Below are 16,564 nucleotides of genomic sequence, written 5' to 3'. Positions count from 1 at the left end.
CGTCCTCCTGCGGAACGGGCTCGGGAACCATATCTTCCTGATCTGAAATGGTTAAATAAGGAGTGAGCTACACTAGCCCAGTAAGAACATCACGATATCTCACCGTCACGGAGGTAAAGGTGGGTAGAAAACACAAAGGACCCATGGAGCATGTTTTACAACAAATCCTTTTATTTATGATAAAACCTTTACCATCCACTTACCTCGGTGGAATTTATGAAACAATATAAGAAAAACAATAACATTATCATAATCATAGAATAATATAAGCTGTAAAACATAACACTTATCACGCCTCTTGTAATTCAATCATTATACAACATATCTTTTTCTCATTTACCAGCCTACTAGTATCCGTGGGGGTCCATAGGGGTCCCGCTACCCGTTAACCTTTAACATTCATAATCAGTTTCCAGGGCCGTCCCCATACCCCGTCCGGTATGGGCGCCAAAACCATAAACTGAGATACCCCGTCCGGTATGAGGGTGAAACGGGCCGTCCCCATACCCCGTCCGGTATGGGCGCCAAAACCATAAGATCTCCATACCCCGTCCGGCATGTGAGACCACAATCCCGGTAGGGTTCCCTACGGACCCGGTCCGTCCACCATCTCCCAGGATATCTAGTCAGGCTGACCCCCATAATACAATTATCAGTCTACACAATCTTTCATTTTCCTTTTCCTCAGTCAGCATCATCAATTCACATTTAAACAAGCAAATCGTAATTCATGCCAAACAGACAACATACAGTATCAGTTTTTCAGTCATTCAATCCATAATTAATAAAAACGTAGTATATGCACACAAATCTGTAAAATGAACACATCAAACCTCACTTTGCATTTAAAGCTGTAAACAGACCAAATAACAGTAAATCACCAATCACACTAGACTCGGGCTCCATTAGCCACCTTAAGCAATTTCACACATTCGTTAATTCAAGAAATACCGTTTTATCATTTTGAACTTTAATACCGTGATAGGAAATAGGGTGAGGGGTCCTTACCTGTTTTCGGGATTCGAATACGATTCACAGTGCGCCTACAGGCTGTTCATAATTTTCCCTGAATTTTTTCCGGAGAACCGAAACGCACTAACGGTACCTGCACGTGTTCCAAAAAATCTCAAATTAGGCTCAGGGCCCCTTTTTGGCCAATATCGCAACTCCAGCACGGCGGCTCCGCCGTGCTCCGGCGGATTCGCCTCGGGTTGGCTGTTTTCGACCGTTTTCGGCCGAATTCGGTCACACTCGCATCGGTCCCTGCGAGAAAACAACTCTAGGGCCCTCGGGAGGCCAAAAAATCACAGAAAAACGGAGCTTACCGGCGGCGGCGCTCTCGGGTGCGGCGGCTCTCCGACGAGGTTCGTGTTTTGGTGATTCGGCTCCAGTTAACCTGTAGAGAAAAGAATGGTGATCACGGTGATATAAAAATTGCATCAAACGGAGGCCGGGAAGGGCCTCGTCGGAGGCAAAAACCGAGAAGGGACGCGGTGGCGTCGTTGGTCTTCGGCCGCGTATTCCGGTCGTTTGGCCGGGATTTTGGCTCCGATTTGGCCACATGAGGAATCAGCGTGGAAAAACGAGTCGGGGGTATGAAATTTACCTCGATCGGCGGTCGGAAATTTCCCCGGCGCGGCGGCGGGTGGCGGCGGCCGGCTTCTGGTTTGTCTTCTCCGGCAAGCGGCAGGCGGCTAGGGTTTGTGGTCTGGTGTGGGGGTTCTATTTATAACCCCTTGCCTTTTGATCTCAGCCGTCCATTTTGTTTTAATCTGAGCCGTTCATTTTTGATTGAATCTGGGCCGTCCGTGCGATTGCATCTAGGCCGTCCGATCGCGCTCACGCGGATCGCCAACGTGGCCCGTTCCGGAGTGACGTGGTCTTGCCACGTAGCAGGCCCCGGTTGGCCGGGATTGCTGACCGGGCCTGCTGACGTGGCTGCCGACGTGGCTTTTTTTTTCGGCTCCTTTTCTCCGGGCGCTACACCGCCGGTGCCCTCGCCGGAGAAGAAGAACCAGTCGCCGGAGAAGCCAGTCGCCGAAGGAGCCGGCGGCCGCCACCCGCCACCGCACCAGAGGGTTTTTCGATTGCCAAATGAGGTAAATTTTCTCCCCTTGGCTCATTTTTCGAAGTTGAATCCGCCTATGGCCAAATTGGAGCCAAATCACCAGCCAATCAGTCAGAAAACACCGTCGAAGTCCAGCAGCGCGCCGCCGCGGCTTCCTTCGATTTTTGCCTCCGATGAGGCCCTTTCCGGTTCCCGTTTGATGCAATTTTTACACCACTGTGATCACTATCCTTTTCTATACAGGTTGACCGGAGTAAAATATCAAACCGCGACTCGCGCCGGAGAAGCCGCCGCACCTGAGTGCTCCGCCGCCGGTAAGTCTCGATTTTTCTTTATTTTTTGGTCCACCGAGGGCCCTATGGTTGTTTTATCGCAGGAACTAATGCAAGTTTTGCCGAATTCGACTGAAAACGGCCAACCCGAGGCGGAATGCCGCCGCGGGCGGCGGTGCCGTCACCGGAGCACGGCGGAGCTGCCGTGCCGGAATTCTGATATTGGCCGAAAAGGGACCTTGGGTCTGATTTGGGATTTTTGGAACACGTGCAGGTACCGGTAGTGCGTTTCAATTTCTCGAAAAAAATTCAGAGAATTTAGGAACAGCCTGTAGGCGCACTGTAAAACCGATTTCAGACCCCGAAACAAGTAAGGATTTCTCACCCTATTTTCTATCACAGTATTAAAGCCTAATAAATGATAAAACAGTATTTTATGACTTTATAGATATGTATAATTGATTGAGGTTGCCAATGGAGCCCGAATCTGATATATTGTCGGTCAGTTGTTGGTTGATCTATTTTTCAGTATTAAATGTAGTATGGTATTTGATGTATTTATTTTATGGTTTCGTATGCATGAATCATGATTTTTTTTATTATAGTTTGAATTATGGTGAACCCGATGTTGTGTTATTTTGTTTAGTGTTCATTATTGGTTTACGTCTTTATGTATGATTAAATAATTGAGACCAAGAAAAATGAGAAAAAAGATATGTGAAGTGATAAATGGATAATGTGGACAGTCTGACTAGATATCCTGGAAGATGGTGGACGGACCGGATCCGTAGGGAACCCTACCGGGAACGTGGTCTCTCATATCGAACGGGATATGAAAACCTTATGTGTTTTTGCGCCCATACCGGATGAGGTATGGAGACGGCCTGTTTCACTCTCGTATTGGACGGGATATGGAGACCTTATGTGTTTTGGCGCCCATACCGGACGGGGGGGTATGGGGACGGCCTGTTTCACCCTCATACCGGACGGGGTATTGAAGTTTATGGTTTTGGCACCCATACCGAACGGAGTATGGGGACGGCCCTGGAATCAGCTTATTAATGTTAATAGTTCACGTGTAGCGGGGACCCCCCTATGGATCCTCATGAATACTAGTAGGCTGGTAAAAGAGGAAATTTGTTGTCTAATTATTGCAGTGCAAAAGTATGACATGTGTTATGCTACTAAGTGTATATGATATTATGATGGTTATAATGCTATTGTCTTCATATGTTATTTTCACAAATCTCATCATGGTAAGTGGACAGTAAATGTTTTTATTATTAATAAATGAGTTTGTTATAAATTATGCTCAATTGGTTGTTTCTGTTTTCTACTAACCTTTATTTCTGTGGCAGTGAGATTGTAACGGCCCCGGAAAATATTAAAAAGAAATGAGTATTTAAATATATCGAATGCGGAAGCGAGATCAAAATTTTAGTTAACATCCCTTACACGAAAAACCAAAAACGTACTTAAAATATAAAAGATTAAACTAACTAAGAGAGGAACTCGAAAATAAGACTATGAGTATGACTACAGAGTCTCTAGGTATCCCCTTCGTCGTCCTCCTGCGGAACGGGCTCGGGAACCATGTCTTCCTGATCTGAAATGGTTAAATAAGGAGTGAGCTACACTAGCCCAGCAAGAACATCACGATATCTCACCGTCACGGAGGTAAAGGTGGGTAGAAAAACACAAAAAGACCAATGGAGCACAATTTACCATAAACTCGTTTGTTAACATGAAAACCTTTACCATCCACTTACCTTGGTGGAATTTATGAAAACAATATGAGAAAAACAATAACATCATCATAATCATTGAATAATCTAAGCTGTAAAACATAACACTTATCACGCCTCTTGTAATTCAATCATTGTACAACATCTCCCTTTTTCTCATTTACCAGCCTACTAGTATCCGTGGGGGTCCATAGGGGTTCCGCTACCCGTTAACCTTTAACATTCATAATCAGTTTCCAGGGCCGTCCCCATACCCCGTCCGGTATGGGCGCCAAAACCATGAACCTCAATACCCCGTCCGGTATGAGGGTGAAACGGGCCGTCCCCATACCCCGTCCGGTATGGGCGCCAAAACCATAAACCTCAATACCCCGTCCGGTATGAGGGTGAAACGGGCCGTCCCCATACCCCGTCCGGTATGGGCGCCAAAACCATAAGATCTCCATACCCCGTCCGGCATGTGAGACCACAATCCCGGTAGGGTTCCCTACGGACCCGGTCCGTCCACCATCTCCCAGGATATCTAGTCAGGCTGACCCCCATAATACAATTATCAGTCTATACAATCTTTCATTTTCCTTTTCCTCAATCAGCATCATCAATTCACATTTAAACAAGCAAATCGTAATTCATACCAAACAGACAACATACAGTATCAGTTTTTTCAGTCATTCAACCCATAATTAATAAAAACGTAGTACATGCACACAAATCTGTAAAATGAACACATCAAACCTCATTCTGCATTTAAAGCTGTAAACAGGCCAAATAACAGTAAACCACCAATCACACTAGACTCGGGCTCCATTAGCTACCTTAAGCAATTTCACACATGCATTAATTCAAGAAATACCGTTTTATCATTTTGAACTTTAATACCGTGATAGGAAATAAGGTGAGGGGTCCTTACTTGTTTTCGAGATCCGAATACGATTCACAGTGCGCCTGCAGGCTGTCCCTAATTTTCCCTGAATTTTTCTCGGGGAACTGAAACACACTAACAGTACCTGCACGTGTTCCAAAAAAATTCCAAATTAGGCCCAGGGCCTCTTTCGGCCCAAATCGCAACTCCGGCACGGCGGCTCCGCCGTGCTCCGGCGACGGCGCCGCCGCTGGCGGCGGCGAGTCGCCTCGGGTTGGCTGTTTTCGGCCGTTTTCGGCCGAATTCGGCCACACTCGCATTGGTCCTTGTCAGAAAAGAACCTTAGGGCCCTCGGGGGGCCAAAAAATCACGGAAAAACGGAGCTTACCGGCGGCGGCGCTCTCGGGTGCAGCGGCTCTCCGGCGAGGTTCGTGTTTTGGTGATTCGGCTCCGGTCAACCTGTAGAGAAAAGAATGGTGATCACGGTGATATAAAAATTGCATCGAACGGAGGCCGGGAAGGGCCTCGTCGGAGGCAAAAACCGAGAGGGGGCGCGGCGGCGCCGCTGGGCTTCGGCCGAGTATTCCGGCCGTTTGGCCGGGATTTCGGTTTCGATTTGGCCATAGGAGGAATCAGTGGGGAAAAACGAGTCGGGGGTATGAAATTTACCTCGATCGGCGGTCGGAAATTTCCCCGGTGCGGCGGCCGGCCTCTGGTTCGTCTTCTCCGGCGAGCGGCTGGCGGCTAGGGTTTGTGGTCTGGTGTGGGGGTTCTATTTATAACCCCTTGCCTTTTGATCACAGCCGTTCATTTTGTTTTAATCTGGGCCGTTCGTTTTTGATTGAATCTGGGCCGTCCGTGCGATTGAATCTGGGCCGTCCGATCGCGTGATTGATCTGGGCCGTCGGATCGCACCCACGCGGATCGCCAACGTGGCTCCTTTCGGAGTGACGCGATCTTGCCACGTGTCAGGCCCTGGTTGGCCGGGACTGCTGACGTGGCTGCTGACGCGGCTGCTGACGTGGCCCCCCCCCTTTTTTTTTTTTTTTTTTTTTTTTTTTTTTTTTTTTTTTTTTTTTTTTTTTTTTTTTTTCCTCCTCCTTTCCGGGTGCTACAACTCTCCCCCCCATAAAGAAATTTGGTCCCCAAATTTGCCTCATTACTCTTGATCAAACAGATGAGGATATTGGGCCCTAAATTCTGATTCCAGCTCCCAAGTCGCCTCCCTAGGTGTGTGGTTCTGCCACAAGACTTTTACAAATGATATTTCCCGGTTACGGAGTATTCTGCTTTCTCGGTCTGTGATACTGACCGGTACTTCTTCATAAGACAAGTCCTCTCGGAGTGAAAGCGGTTCATGAGCCACGACATGAGAAGGGTCCGGATTGTACTTGCGCAGCATGGATACATGAAACACATTGTGAACCCGGGAGAGCTCAGGGGGCAGTGCAAGTCTGTAGGCAGTGGTACCAATCTTGTCTAAGATTTCAAAGGGTCCAATGTATCTGGGGTTTAATTTTCCCCTTCTGCCGAACCTACTAATTCCCTTGAAGGGGGTGACTTTAAGAAACACACGGTCACCTTTCTCAAAGGCCAGGTCTCTCCTCCGGGTATCAGCATAGCTCTTTTGCCTACTCTGAGCTGTCTGGATGTTCTTCTTGATCTTAACTATCTTGGACGTGGTTTCTTCCACCAAATCCGGGCCAAACAATCTTCTATCGCCCACTTCCTCCCAACAAATCGGTGACCTGCACGGACGCCCGTATAGCGCCTCGTATGGGGCCATGCCGATGCTTGCTTGGTAACTGTTGTTGTAGGCAAACTCTATCAGGGGTAGGTGGTCGTCCCAATGGCCTCCGGAGTCAAGGACACAAGCTCGGAGCATATCCTCCAGTGTACGGATTGTCCTCTCTGATTGTCCATCGGTTTGGGGGTGGAAGGCAGTACTAAGGGACAGCTTTGTTCCCATAGCTTGCTGGAAACTATTCCAGAACCGAGAAGTGAATCTGGGATCCCTGTCGGACACCACTGTTACTGGGACCCCATGCAGTCTGACTATTTCCCGGACATACATTCTTGCCAACTTGTCCAACGAATCAGTCATTCTGATGGCCAGGAAGTGGGAAGTCTTAGTGAGTCGATCAACAATTACCCATATGGCATCGTGTCCCGATCGTGCCTTGGGTAGTCCCGATACGAAGTCCATAGTGATGTGTTCCCACTTCCATTCTGGAATCGGCAAAGGCTGAAGCAACCCCCCTGGGCGTTGATGTTCTGCCTTGACCTGCTGACATACCAAGCACTTAGATACAAAGTCGGCTATATCTCTCTTCATCCCATTCCACCAGAATCGGGGTCGCATAGTTTGGTACATTTTTGTACTTCCTGGATGCATGGCGAACCTTGAACTATGGGACTCTGTCATGATGTCTCTTTTTAATTCATTGTCGTCTGGGACACACATTCTGTCCTTGAAACGAATCAATCCGTCGGCAGAGATCTGAAATTCTGAGTTTACTCCTTGTTCTGCATCCTTCTTGCGGTTTACTAGGGCGGGGTCGACTGACTGGGCTTCCTTTATTCTTTGGATTAACTCGGGTTGGACTGCTAGGTGGCTCAAACATGTGGCCCTCTTCAGATCTTGCAGTCGAACCTGCTGCGTAGCCCCAATGGACCTGCATTCCGAAACCATCAGATGGGCTAGGGTGCCTGCACTCTTCCTACTGAGGGCATCGGCTACTACGTTGCCCTTACCTGGATGGTATAGGATGTCACAATCATAGTCCTTGAGGAGTTCCATCCACCTTCTCTGACGCATGTTGAGATCCTTCTGAGTGAAGATGTGCTTCAAACTCTTATGATCGGTGTAGATCTGAAAGGTCTCTCCATACAAATAATGGCGCCAGATTTTCAAGGCGTGTATGATTGCGGCAAGCTCCAAGTCATGGGTAGGATAGTTCTTCTCATGATTCTTTAGCTGTCTAGACCCATATGCTATAACCTTTCCATGCTGCATCAGGACACAACCCAGGCCCAGATAGGAGGCATCACTATAAACTGTATACCCTCCTGATCCACTCGGTAGAGCCAGCACGGGTGCAGTAGTCAGTCGCTTCTTCAATTCTGAAAAACTCCTTTCGCAGTTCTCATTCCAATCAAACTTTGCATTCTTCTTTGTGAGTCGGGTTAGAGGGGCCGCTAGACTGGAGAACCCTTCGACAAACCGGCGGTAATAACCCACCATCCCTAGGAAACTGCGATTTTCCTTAACTGTTGTCAGCCTTTCCCAACCAAGTACCGCTTCAACCTTTTCGGGGTTCACCGACACCCCTTCCTTCGATATAACATGTCCTAGGAAGGCGGTTTGCTCGAGCCAAAATCCACACTTGCTCAACTTTGCATACAACTTCTTTTCCCTGAGTACCTGGAGGACTTGGGCAAGATGATGAGCATGTTCTTCTCTACTTTTTGAGTAGACTAAGATATCATCGATGAACACGATGACAAATTTATCCAAAAACTCTCTGAAGATTCTGTTCATTAGATCCAAAAAGATGGCCGGGGCGTTGGTTAGCCCAAACGGCATAACCAGGAACTCATAGTGTCCGTACCTGGTTCGGAATGCCGTCTTGGGGATGTCTTCTGCTCTCACTTTTACCTGATGGTAACCTGATCGTAGATCTATTTTAGAAAAGACCTGTGCACCCTGCAACTGATCGAAAAGGTCATCAATCCGGGGAAGAGGGTACTTGTTTTTTTTAATTGTTACCTTGTTTATCCTTCTATAATCAATACACAGTCTCAACGTTCCATCCCCTTTTTTTTTGCAAAAGTAACCCCGGCACCCCATGGGGAAATGCTGTGTCTAATGAAGCCACTGTTTTGTAGCTCAGTGATTTGTTTCCTTAGCTCTTCCATCTCGATGCGGCTCATTTGGTAAGGAGCTACCGAGATGGGCTGGGTTCCTGGCTGTAAGTCTATGGTGAACTCGACCTCTCTGTCCCCTGGTAGACCGGGCAGTTCATCCGGAAATACGTCTAGAAAGTCTCGGACTACTGGAATCTCTTGGATACAAACTTCTTTCTTGGGTTTACCTAGTTAGGGAAAATACAATATTAAGGCACTGGGAATTAAGAAGAAAAGAATTTGTCATTAGGGAAAATCAGTACCGAATAATTTTATTAACTTGTAAATGGCTCCTCGTTGGGAGGATTAAATACAATCTTTTTGTTAAAGCAATCTATAGTGGCGTGATACACCGCTAGCCAATCCATTCCTAGGATTACATCAAAATCCCATGTGTCTAACCCTATCAGGTCTACCCTCAATTTCCTATCTGCTATCTCCACGACACATGCCCTGTAGACAACCTCTCCTAGCAATGTCTCCCCTACTAGCATGTAGGAGGCAATGGCAGCCCTCTGCTCAGGAACTACTCCCAAGGTCTCGAAAGCTCTTTCAGTCTCTGCCAGCTAGTATTGGGCCTCTTCAAAAGAGGATCCCCCTGCAAAAGTAGAAGGGTTCAGTCTTCTGTACCTCTCTATGAAGCCGGGGTCGATCAAGGAAGTAGCGGGGTCCCGAGGTAGAGGAACTTGGGCCGGCTGAGGGTTAACTGGGGGACCCTGTGGTGGCACCTGCTGATGTGGTGGGGGTACTGGAATGTGCTGTGGCGACGCCTGCTGGTACCGTGGCTGTGGTACAGGGTCGTACCGCGGCTGTGGCGCCGGGTGGTACTGTGGAGGAACAGGCTCCTGCCGGGGTGGCTCGAGATCAGCCTACTGTAGCGGGGGCTCAACCTGCGCTAGCGGAGGAGGTCCGGGTAACTCCCTTCTCTCCTCTTGCCTTTGCTGGGCAGTTACGAGAGCCTCCACCATCTCAAATAGTCTGTCTAAATCCTCCCGAAGCGAATTATCTTGGGCCGCTTGGTTTAGTGGGGGCCTTCCTCTCCTCATTCCCGTGTACTCGTCTTCACAAGTAATGATTGAGTAACGATATATCGATGAGTATTACTCTAAGGCACTATTGTGTAAGGGATGGGTCCGAGGAAACCTGGCTCTGATACCAACTGTAACGGCCCCGGAAAATATTAAAAAGAAATGAGTATTTAAATATATCGAATGCGGAAGCGAGATCAAAATTTTAGTTAACATCCCTTACACGAAAAACCAAAAACGTACTTAAAATATAAAAGATTAAACTAACTAAGAGAGGAACTCGAAAATAAGACTATGAGTATGACTACAGAGTCTCTAGGTATCCCCTTCGTCGTCCTCCTGCGGAACGGGCTCGGGAACCATGTCTTCCTGATCTGAAATGGTTAAATAAGGAGTGAGCTACACTAGCCCAGCAAGAACATCACGATATCTCACCGTCACGGAGGTAAAGGTGGGTAGAAAAACACAAAAAGACCAATGGAGCACAATTTACCATAAACTCGTTTGTTAACATGAAAACCTTTACCATCCACTTACCTTGGTGGAATTTATGAAAACAATATGAGAAAAACAATAACATCATCATAATCATTGAATAATCTAAGCTGTAAAACATAACACTTATCACGCCTCTTGTAATTCAATCATTGTACAACATCTCCCTTTTTCTCATTTACCAGCCTACTAGTATCCGTGGGGGTCCATAGGGGTTCCGCTACCCGTTAACCTTTAACATTCATAATCAGTTTCCAGGGCCGTCCCCATACCCCGTCCGGTATGGGCGCCAAAACCATGAACCTCAATACCCCGTCCGGTATGAGGGTGAAACGGGCCGTCCCCATACCCCGTCCGGTATGGGCGCCAAAACCATAAACCTCAATACCCCGTCCGGTATGAGGGTGAAACGGGCCGTCCCCATACCCCGTCCGGTATGGGCGCCAAAACCATAAGATCTCCATACCCCGTCCGGCATGTGAGACCACAATCCCGGTAGGGTTCCCTACGGACCCGGTCCGTCCACCATCTCCCAGGATATCTAGTCAGGCTGACCCCCATAATACAATTATCAGTCTATACAATCTTTCATTTTCCTTTTCCTCAATCAGCATCATCAATTCACATTTAAACAAGCAAATCGTAATTCATACCAAACAGACAACATACAGTATCAGTTTTTTCAGTCATTCAACCCATAATTAATAAAAACGTAGTACATGCACACAAATCTGTAAAATGAACACATCAAACCTCATTCTGCATTTAAAGCTGTAAACAGGCCAAATAACAGTAAACCACCAATCACACTAGACTCGGGCTCCATTAGCTACCTTAAGCAATTTCACACATGCATTAATTCAAGAAATACCGTTTTATCATTTTGAACTTTAATACCGTGATAGGAAATAAGGTGAGGGGTCCTTACTTGTTTTCGAGATCCGAATACGATTCACAGTGCGCCTGCAGGCTGTCCCTAATTTTCCCTGAATTTTTCTCGGGGAACTGAAACACACTAACAGTACCTGCACGTGTTCCAAAAAAATTCCAAATTAGGCCCAGGGCCTCTTTCGGCCCAAATCGCAACTCCGGCACGGCGGCTCCGCCGTGCTCCGGCGACGGCGCCGCCGCTGGCGGCGGCGAGTCGCCTCGGGTTGGCTGTTTTCGGCCGTTTTCGGCCGAATTCGGCCACACTCGCATTGGTCCTTGTCAGAAAAGAACCTTAGGGCCCTCGGGGGGCCAAAAAATCACGGAAAAACGGAGCTTACCGGCGGCGGCGCTCTCGGGTGCAGCGGCTCTCCGGCGAGGTTCGTGTTTTGGTGATTCGGCTCCGGTCAACCTGTAGAGAAAAGAATGGTGATCACGGTGATATAAAAATTGCATCGAACGGAGGCCGGGAAGGGCCTCGTCGGAGGCAAAAACCGAGAGGGGGCGCGGCGGCGCCGCTGGGCTTCGGCCGAGTATTCCGGCCGTTTGGCCGGGATTTCGGTTTCGATTTGGCCATAGGAGGAATCAGTGGGGAAAAACGAGTCGGGGGTATGAAATTTACCTCGATCGGCGGTCGGAAATTTCCCCGGTGCGGCGGCGAGCGGCGGCGGGTGGCGGCGGTCGGCCTCTGGTTCGTCTTCTCCGGCGAGCGGCTGGCGGCTAGGGTTTGTGGTCTGGTGTGGGGGTTCTATTTATAACCCCTTGCCTTTTGATCACAGCCGTTCATTTTGTTTTAATCTGGGCCGTTCGTTTTTGATTGAATCTGGGCCGTCCGTGCGATTGAATCTGGGCCGTCCGATCGCGTGATTGATCTGGGCCGTCGGATCGCACCCACGCGGATCGCCAACGTGGCTCCTTTCGGAGTGACGCGATCTTGCCACGTGTCAGGCCCTGGTTGGCCGGGACTGCTGACGTGGCTGCTGACGCGGCTGCTGACGTGGCCCCCCCCCCCCCTTTTTTTTTTTTTTTTTTTTTTTTTTTTTTTTTTTTTTTTTTTTTTTTTTTTTTTTTTTTTCCTCCTCCTTTCCGGGAGATAGTGTGATGTCTTTACTGAGTTAGTGTAACTTATTCTTTACTTAACCATTTCAGATCAGAAAGACGTGATTTCCGAGCCCGTTCCGCAGGAAGACGGTGAGTTAAACGTTTAGAGACTTTATAGTTCTATTTATAGTTTTTATTTCGAGTATTTCTTTTAATTAGTTTATTCTTTCATATGTTGGATACGTTTTTTATTATTGTGTAAGGGATGTTAATCAGAATTTTTATTTCGGTTCCGCATTTAAGATTTTTAATACATACATCTTCACTTAAATTTTCGGGATCGTTACAGTTGGTGCAGTTAAGAGTTTCACTAACATGATTTTCATGTTCAAAACAACAATGGAAAAGTATGAATATTTAGAAGTCATGCAGAAGAGAGATGAGGTGAAGATAAAGTAGGAGGAAGTTTCTACGTAGGAACTCTTGAAAAGTTACTAGGCTGCTCTAATTACATATAAACGATAGTTCAGTAAAATTCATTATCCAGGTGTTTCTGTATTCATTTGTTAATGCTACAGTATATGAGACTTCATCTTTAGGTAAAAATCAAGATAATAACAAGAATAAACTCCAAATGTGCACTTCAACAAAATGAGAATGAAAAGACATACATTCCAAAAATAAACTGACTGTAATTATATCAGAATGAAGATTATTCTCTTCATTACCTATATGTACTTTATACTATATCCTAATAGATATATCCTGGAGAAAAGAAATTAGCAACTGATTGTGATTTAAGGGAGTCATTATCATATTATCAAAGGTAATTTAAAGATACCTTGTCCCGTCCATATCAACTTACAAAATAAGTAGTATATGCGCCTCAAATAAGTCTCAGTTTATAAAATAAAAAAAAAAAAAAAAAATCTTGTAGCTCAAAGTAAAAAAGGAAAAGAAAACCCATGAAGATTTTATTTCTTGATCCTCAAAAAAAAAAAAAAAAAAAAAAACAGAAAACAGAAACAATACCTCTGGTACAGTGATGAGGAATGGTAATTTATGTACAGAAAATTAAATAATACGGGTAAAGATTCATGAAGAAGATAAGGGATTGGCATGGGAGGATGCGTAAATGAGTTTGGTTTGAAAAGAGTGACCTTTAGGGGAAGCAGCCGCTAATATTACAATACCACCGAGCACAGCCAAGCCCAGGCCTAGACCATTAACAACCATGGACTCAGGGCAATGTTTAGGCAAATTCCTATTTGCTTGCAACAAGGTCAGCTTCTCCAAGAGCCCTGTCTCTGCCGTGGCCACGGCTAACCCGTATGCATATAGACCGAGGAATATGTGCCATGGCAACACTCTCACCCTTGATTGGCATGGGAGGATGCGTAAATGAGTTTGGTTTGAAAAGAGTGACCTTTAGGGGAAGCAGCCGCTACTATTACAATACCACCGAGCACAGCCAAGCCCAGGCCTAGACCATTAACAACCATGGACTCAGGGCAATGTTTAGGCAAATTCCTATTTGCTTGCAACAAGGTCAGCTTCTCCAAGAGCCCTGTCTCTGCCGTGGCCACGGCTAACCCGTATGCATATAGACCGAGGAATATGTGCCATGGCAACACTCTCACCCTTGATGCCCGTGCCTCTCCTCTGTGCCAAAAGCTCATGAATCCCATCATCCACTGCATTCTCATAATTTGAACATCTCTATCAGTAATATTTACTTCAAAAGTTGATGATTTCATATGTTAGTAAGGGTTTTAAATGAAATTTTTTTCCACTTTCAGTTCAAAATCAAGGGAATCTTTTGGGATTAAAACCCAACTCAATCCTCGAAATTATGTCGAAAAAAAAATTACGATAAAAGTTTTGGATAAATTATCAAAATAATCTTACAGTTTGATTGCTAACTTTTTTATCACAATTTATTTCATAAAATCTTTTTATTTATTTCAACAATTCATTTTTTTTTTTGTTTTTAACAAAAAAAAATAAGCTTGAAATAATTAAATTAGATTTAGGTACTTAAAAATTTGATTTTGGTTGATTATTTATTAATTTAATTAATTAATTAAAATTTATTTTTTAATTTTTTAACACATTCAAATATGATCTAAACTATTTTAATTTTATCTATTCAAAAAAAAAAAAAAAAAAACTACATGTTCAGAACAAACAAAAAATATTAGGAAGTAAAATGTAATAAGAAACGTTAAAGATCAAAACTATAACAAAAGTAAAATTTGAAAACTAAAGTGATAATTTGCCATAAACTATTTTGTTTGATTAAGAAGTAATCTAAAATACATGAGCTTGTTCGCTCAAGTGCACCGGATGAAATGGGTATCCAGATTCCTGGCCCGTTTGTTTTCTTTAGCATATGTTTCCTCAAAAACTATTGTTGAGCAGAACTTACATTTATCATCTATATCTATATTATATTATACATACGTGATAATAATATATATTGACTACGCTACCAATAATTCATTGTGTTGCTTCCCAAGTTATGCTAAAGGCCACAGGTGGACCACAATGGCCTGTAAATCATTACCATTTCCTCACAGAAAAATCTCCCAGCAACGAAGAGAAAGAACAGATAGAATTATGAGACTAAATGATACATCAAAGGCCTTTACTCTTTTTTCCTTCTTCAAGTAGAAAATAAACGTTTAACCATAAATGTGGTTATGCATGAATTTTCTGAAAACATGGTTATATATAAAGAGACAAAGTTAAATTATAAATTACCTGAGCTCCAAAGAGGCAAATACAGATCAATCCCATCCAAGAATGCAGGCTGTAGAAGTTAGCTACAATCCCATTCTCCCCATGAAACTTCGTCCAAATCCCAAACACCCCACAAGCCAAAGCTACTCCTTGAAGACACAGGTGTACTGATTTCTTCAAATTTCTAGAACCAGGAAACCACCTGTGAATCAAAATAGCTGCAACCAGCAACAAATTTCAAAAATCACCACTCTCTTCCTCTTCATCTTCAACAAAAATAAACCCCTACATTACTTGCTTACCTTCTCCGCTTACGACTATCAAACCGATCACCATTAACAAAGGATGAAGAACCTGTTAACAAAATCCAACCCGCCATTTTCAGATGCAAATGAAACTGGTGTTGTGGAGAAATATGAGAGAGTAGGAGTAGCTAGTAATTACCGCGTAAACTAACTGTTCTTGTGAAGAAGAATGGGGGATGAAACTGGACTTGAAAGCAAGAGCCCATGAAAGCACCAGAGCTGCAACTATGAGTCCTGAAATTCTGGCAAACAAGAGAAGTGGAAAGAGTGTAGCCATTTTGGTTTTTGAGGAGGGAGACGACCGACAGAGGAGATTTGCCTTTTAGATCTACAGCAGTGTAGCTACTGTAACACTCACTCAAGTTGAGCAACCTGATTAATTAAAACTAATCTTTTTCCAATAATTAATTATTTGGATTATATACTTAAAATAATCCTGTATTTTATAAACCTTAAGTTTAACGTTTAATTATAATTATGGAGTATAAAAAGGCAATGAGCTTAACGCACGTAAGCTCACTATTTTTAACCGTTGGATCAACGGTTTGATTATTTTTGCTGAATGGATCTACGGCTTCGTCAACGGACATAACAACAAAAAAATGTTTGCAACATCACATGATATTTTATATTTACTTTTAAATATTTGATTATATCCCTAATAATAATACTTTAATGTATCAAGAATAGTTTATGACGTACGGTCGTTCTCCTCTTGTTTAGTCAAATTATGATTAAATATGAAAATCATAATATAATATTATTACTCCAATTATATAAACAACCATTTAATATGATTAAATATTAATTTTTATTTTCAAATAAATAAAAAAATAAAGATTCCCTGATTTAGTTTTCAATTTTTTTTTCTAATTATCATTTTAATTATTTCAATTTCTTAAATCAAGTATAAATATTTCAAATTTTTTTAAAATTAAATATTAAAATTATTTCGTGCATATACATAGAGTTAAATATAATATGCTAGCTGCAAATTTTTACGGTAATGGCCCATTTAGTTGTTCTCTGAATTTGGGTAAGCCTAGATTTTGGGCTCGTGATCAAGGTTGCATTTTTTATTATTCTTAATTTAATTTTTATATTAACAAGATTCTCATAATGTACTATGCGCAAAAACAATTTTATTGTTATATAAAAATTATAATATAAGTA

The 16,564-nt window shown here is 44.1% G+C and overlaps 1 protein-coding gene across 1 annotated transcript; it reads right to left on the bottom strand.

Moving 5' to 3' along the window:
* Positions 1–13,288: 13,288 nt before the first annotated feature.
* On the bottom strand, positions 13,289–15,754 carry LOC110824172 (Cytochrome b561/ferric reductase transmembrane protein family). The gene is made up of 4 exons (XM_022054736.2): positions 15,531–15,754; positions 15,389–15,440; positions 15,108–15,304; positions 13,289–14,038 (listed from the first exon to the last, which is right to left on the bottom strand). Exons 1-4 carry the CDS (start codon positions 15,666–15,668, stop codon positions 13,715–13,717), a joined length of 711 nt encoding a protein of 236 aa, XP_021910428.2. The 5' UTR covers positions 15,669–15,754; the 3' UTR covers positions 13,289–13,714.
* Between the last annotated feature and the right edge of the window lie 810 nt (positions 15,755–16,564).

Source organism: Carica papaya, chromosome 2, assembly GCF_054855325.1.
Source record: "Carica papaya isolate Zhongbai chromosome 2, ASM5485532v1, whole genome shotgun sequence".
In the NCBI taxonomy this organism is placed as follows: domain Eukaryota; kingdom Viridiplantae; phylum Streptophyta; class Magnoliopsida; order Brassicales; family Caricaceae; genus Carica; species Carica papaya.
The sequence above is the reverse complement of the archived record's forward strand: the minus strand, read 5'-3'. Positions and strand labels throughout refer to the sequence as shown.

Coding starts and splice junctions, on each gene's coding strand:
- LOC110824172 (XM_022054736.2), bottom strand. CDS start 15,668: ATGGCTACACTCTTTCCACTTCTCTTGTTTGCCAGAATTTCAGGACTC. Junction 15,441..15,530: donor AAGAACAGTTAGTTTACGCG/GTAATTACTAGC, acceptor TTTTGTTAACAG/GTTCTTCATCCTTTGTTAAT. Junction 15,305..15,388: donor GATAGTCGTAAGCGGAGAAG/GTAAGCAAGTAA, acceptor TGCTGGTTGCAG/CTATTTTGATTCACAGGTGG.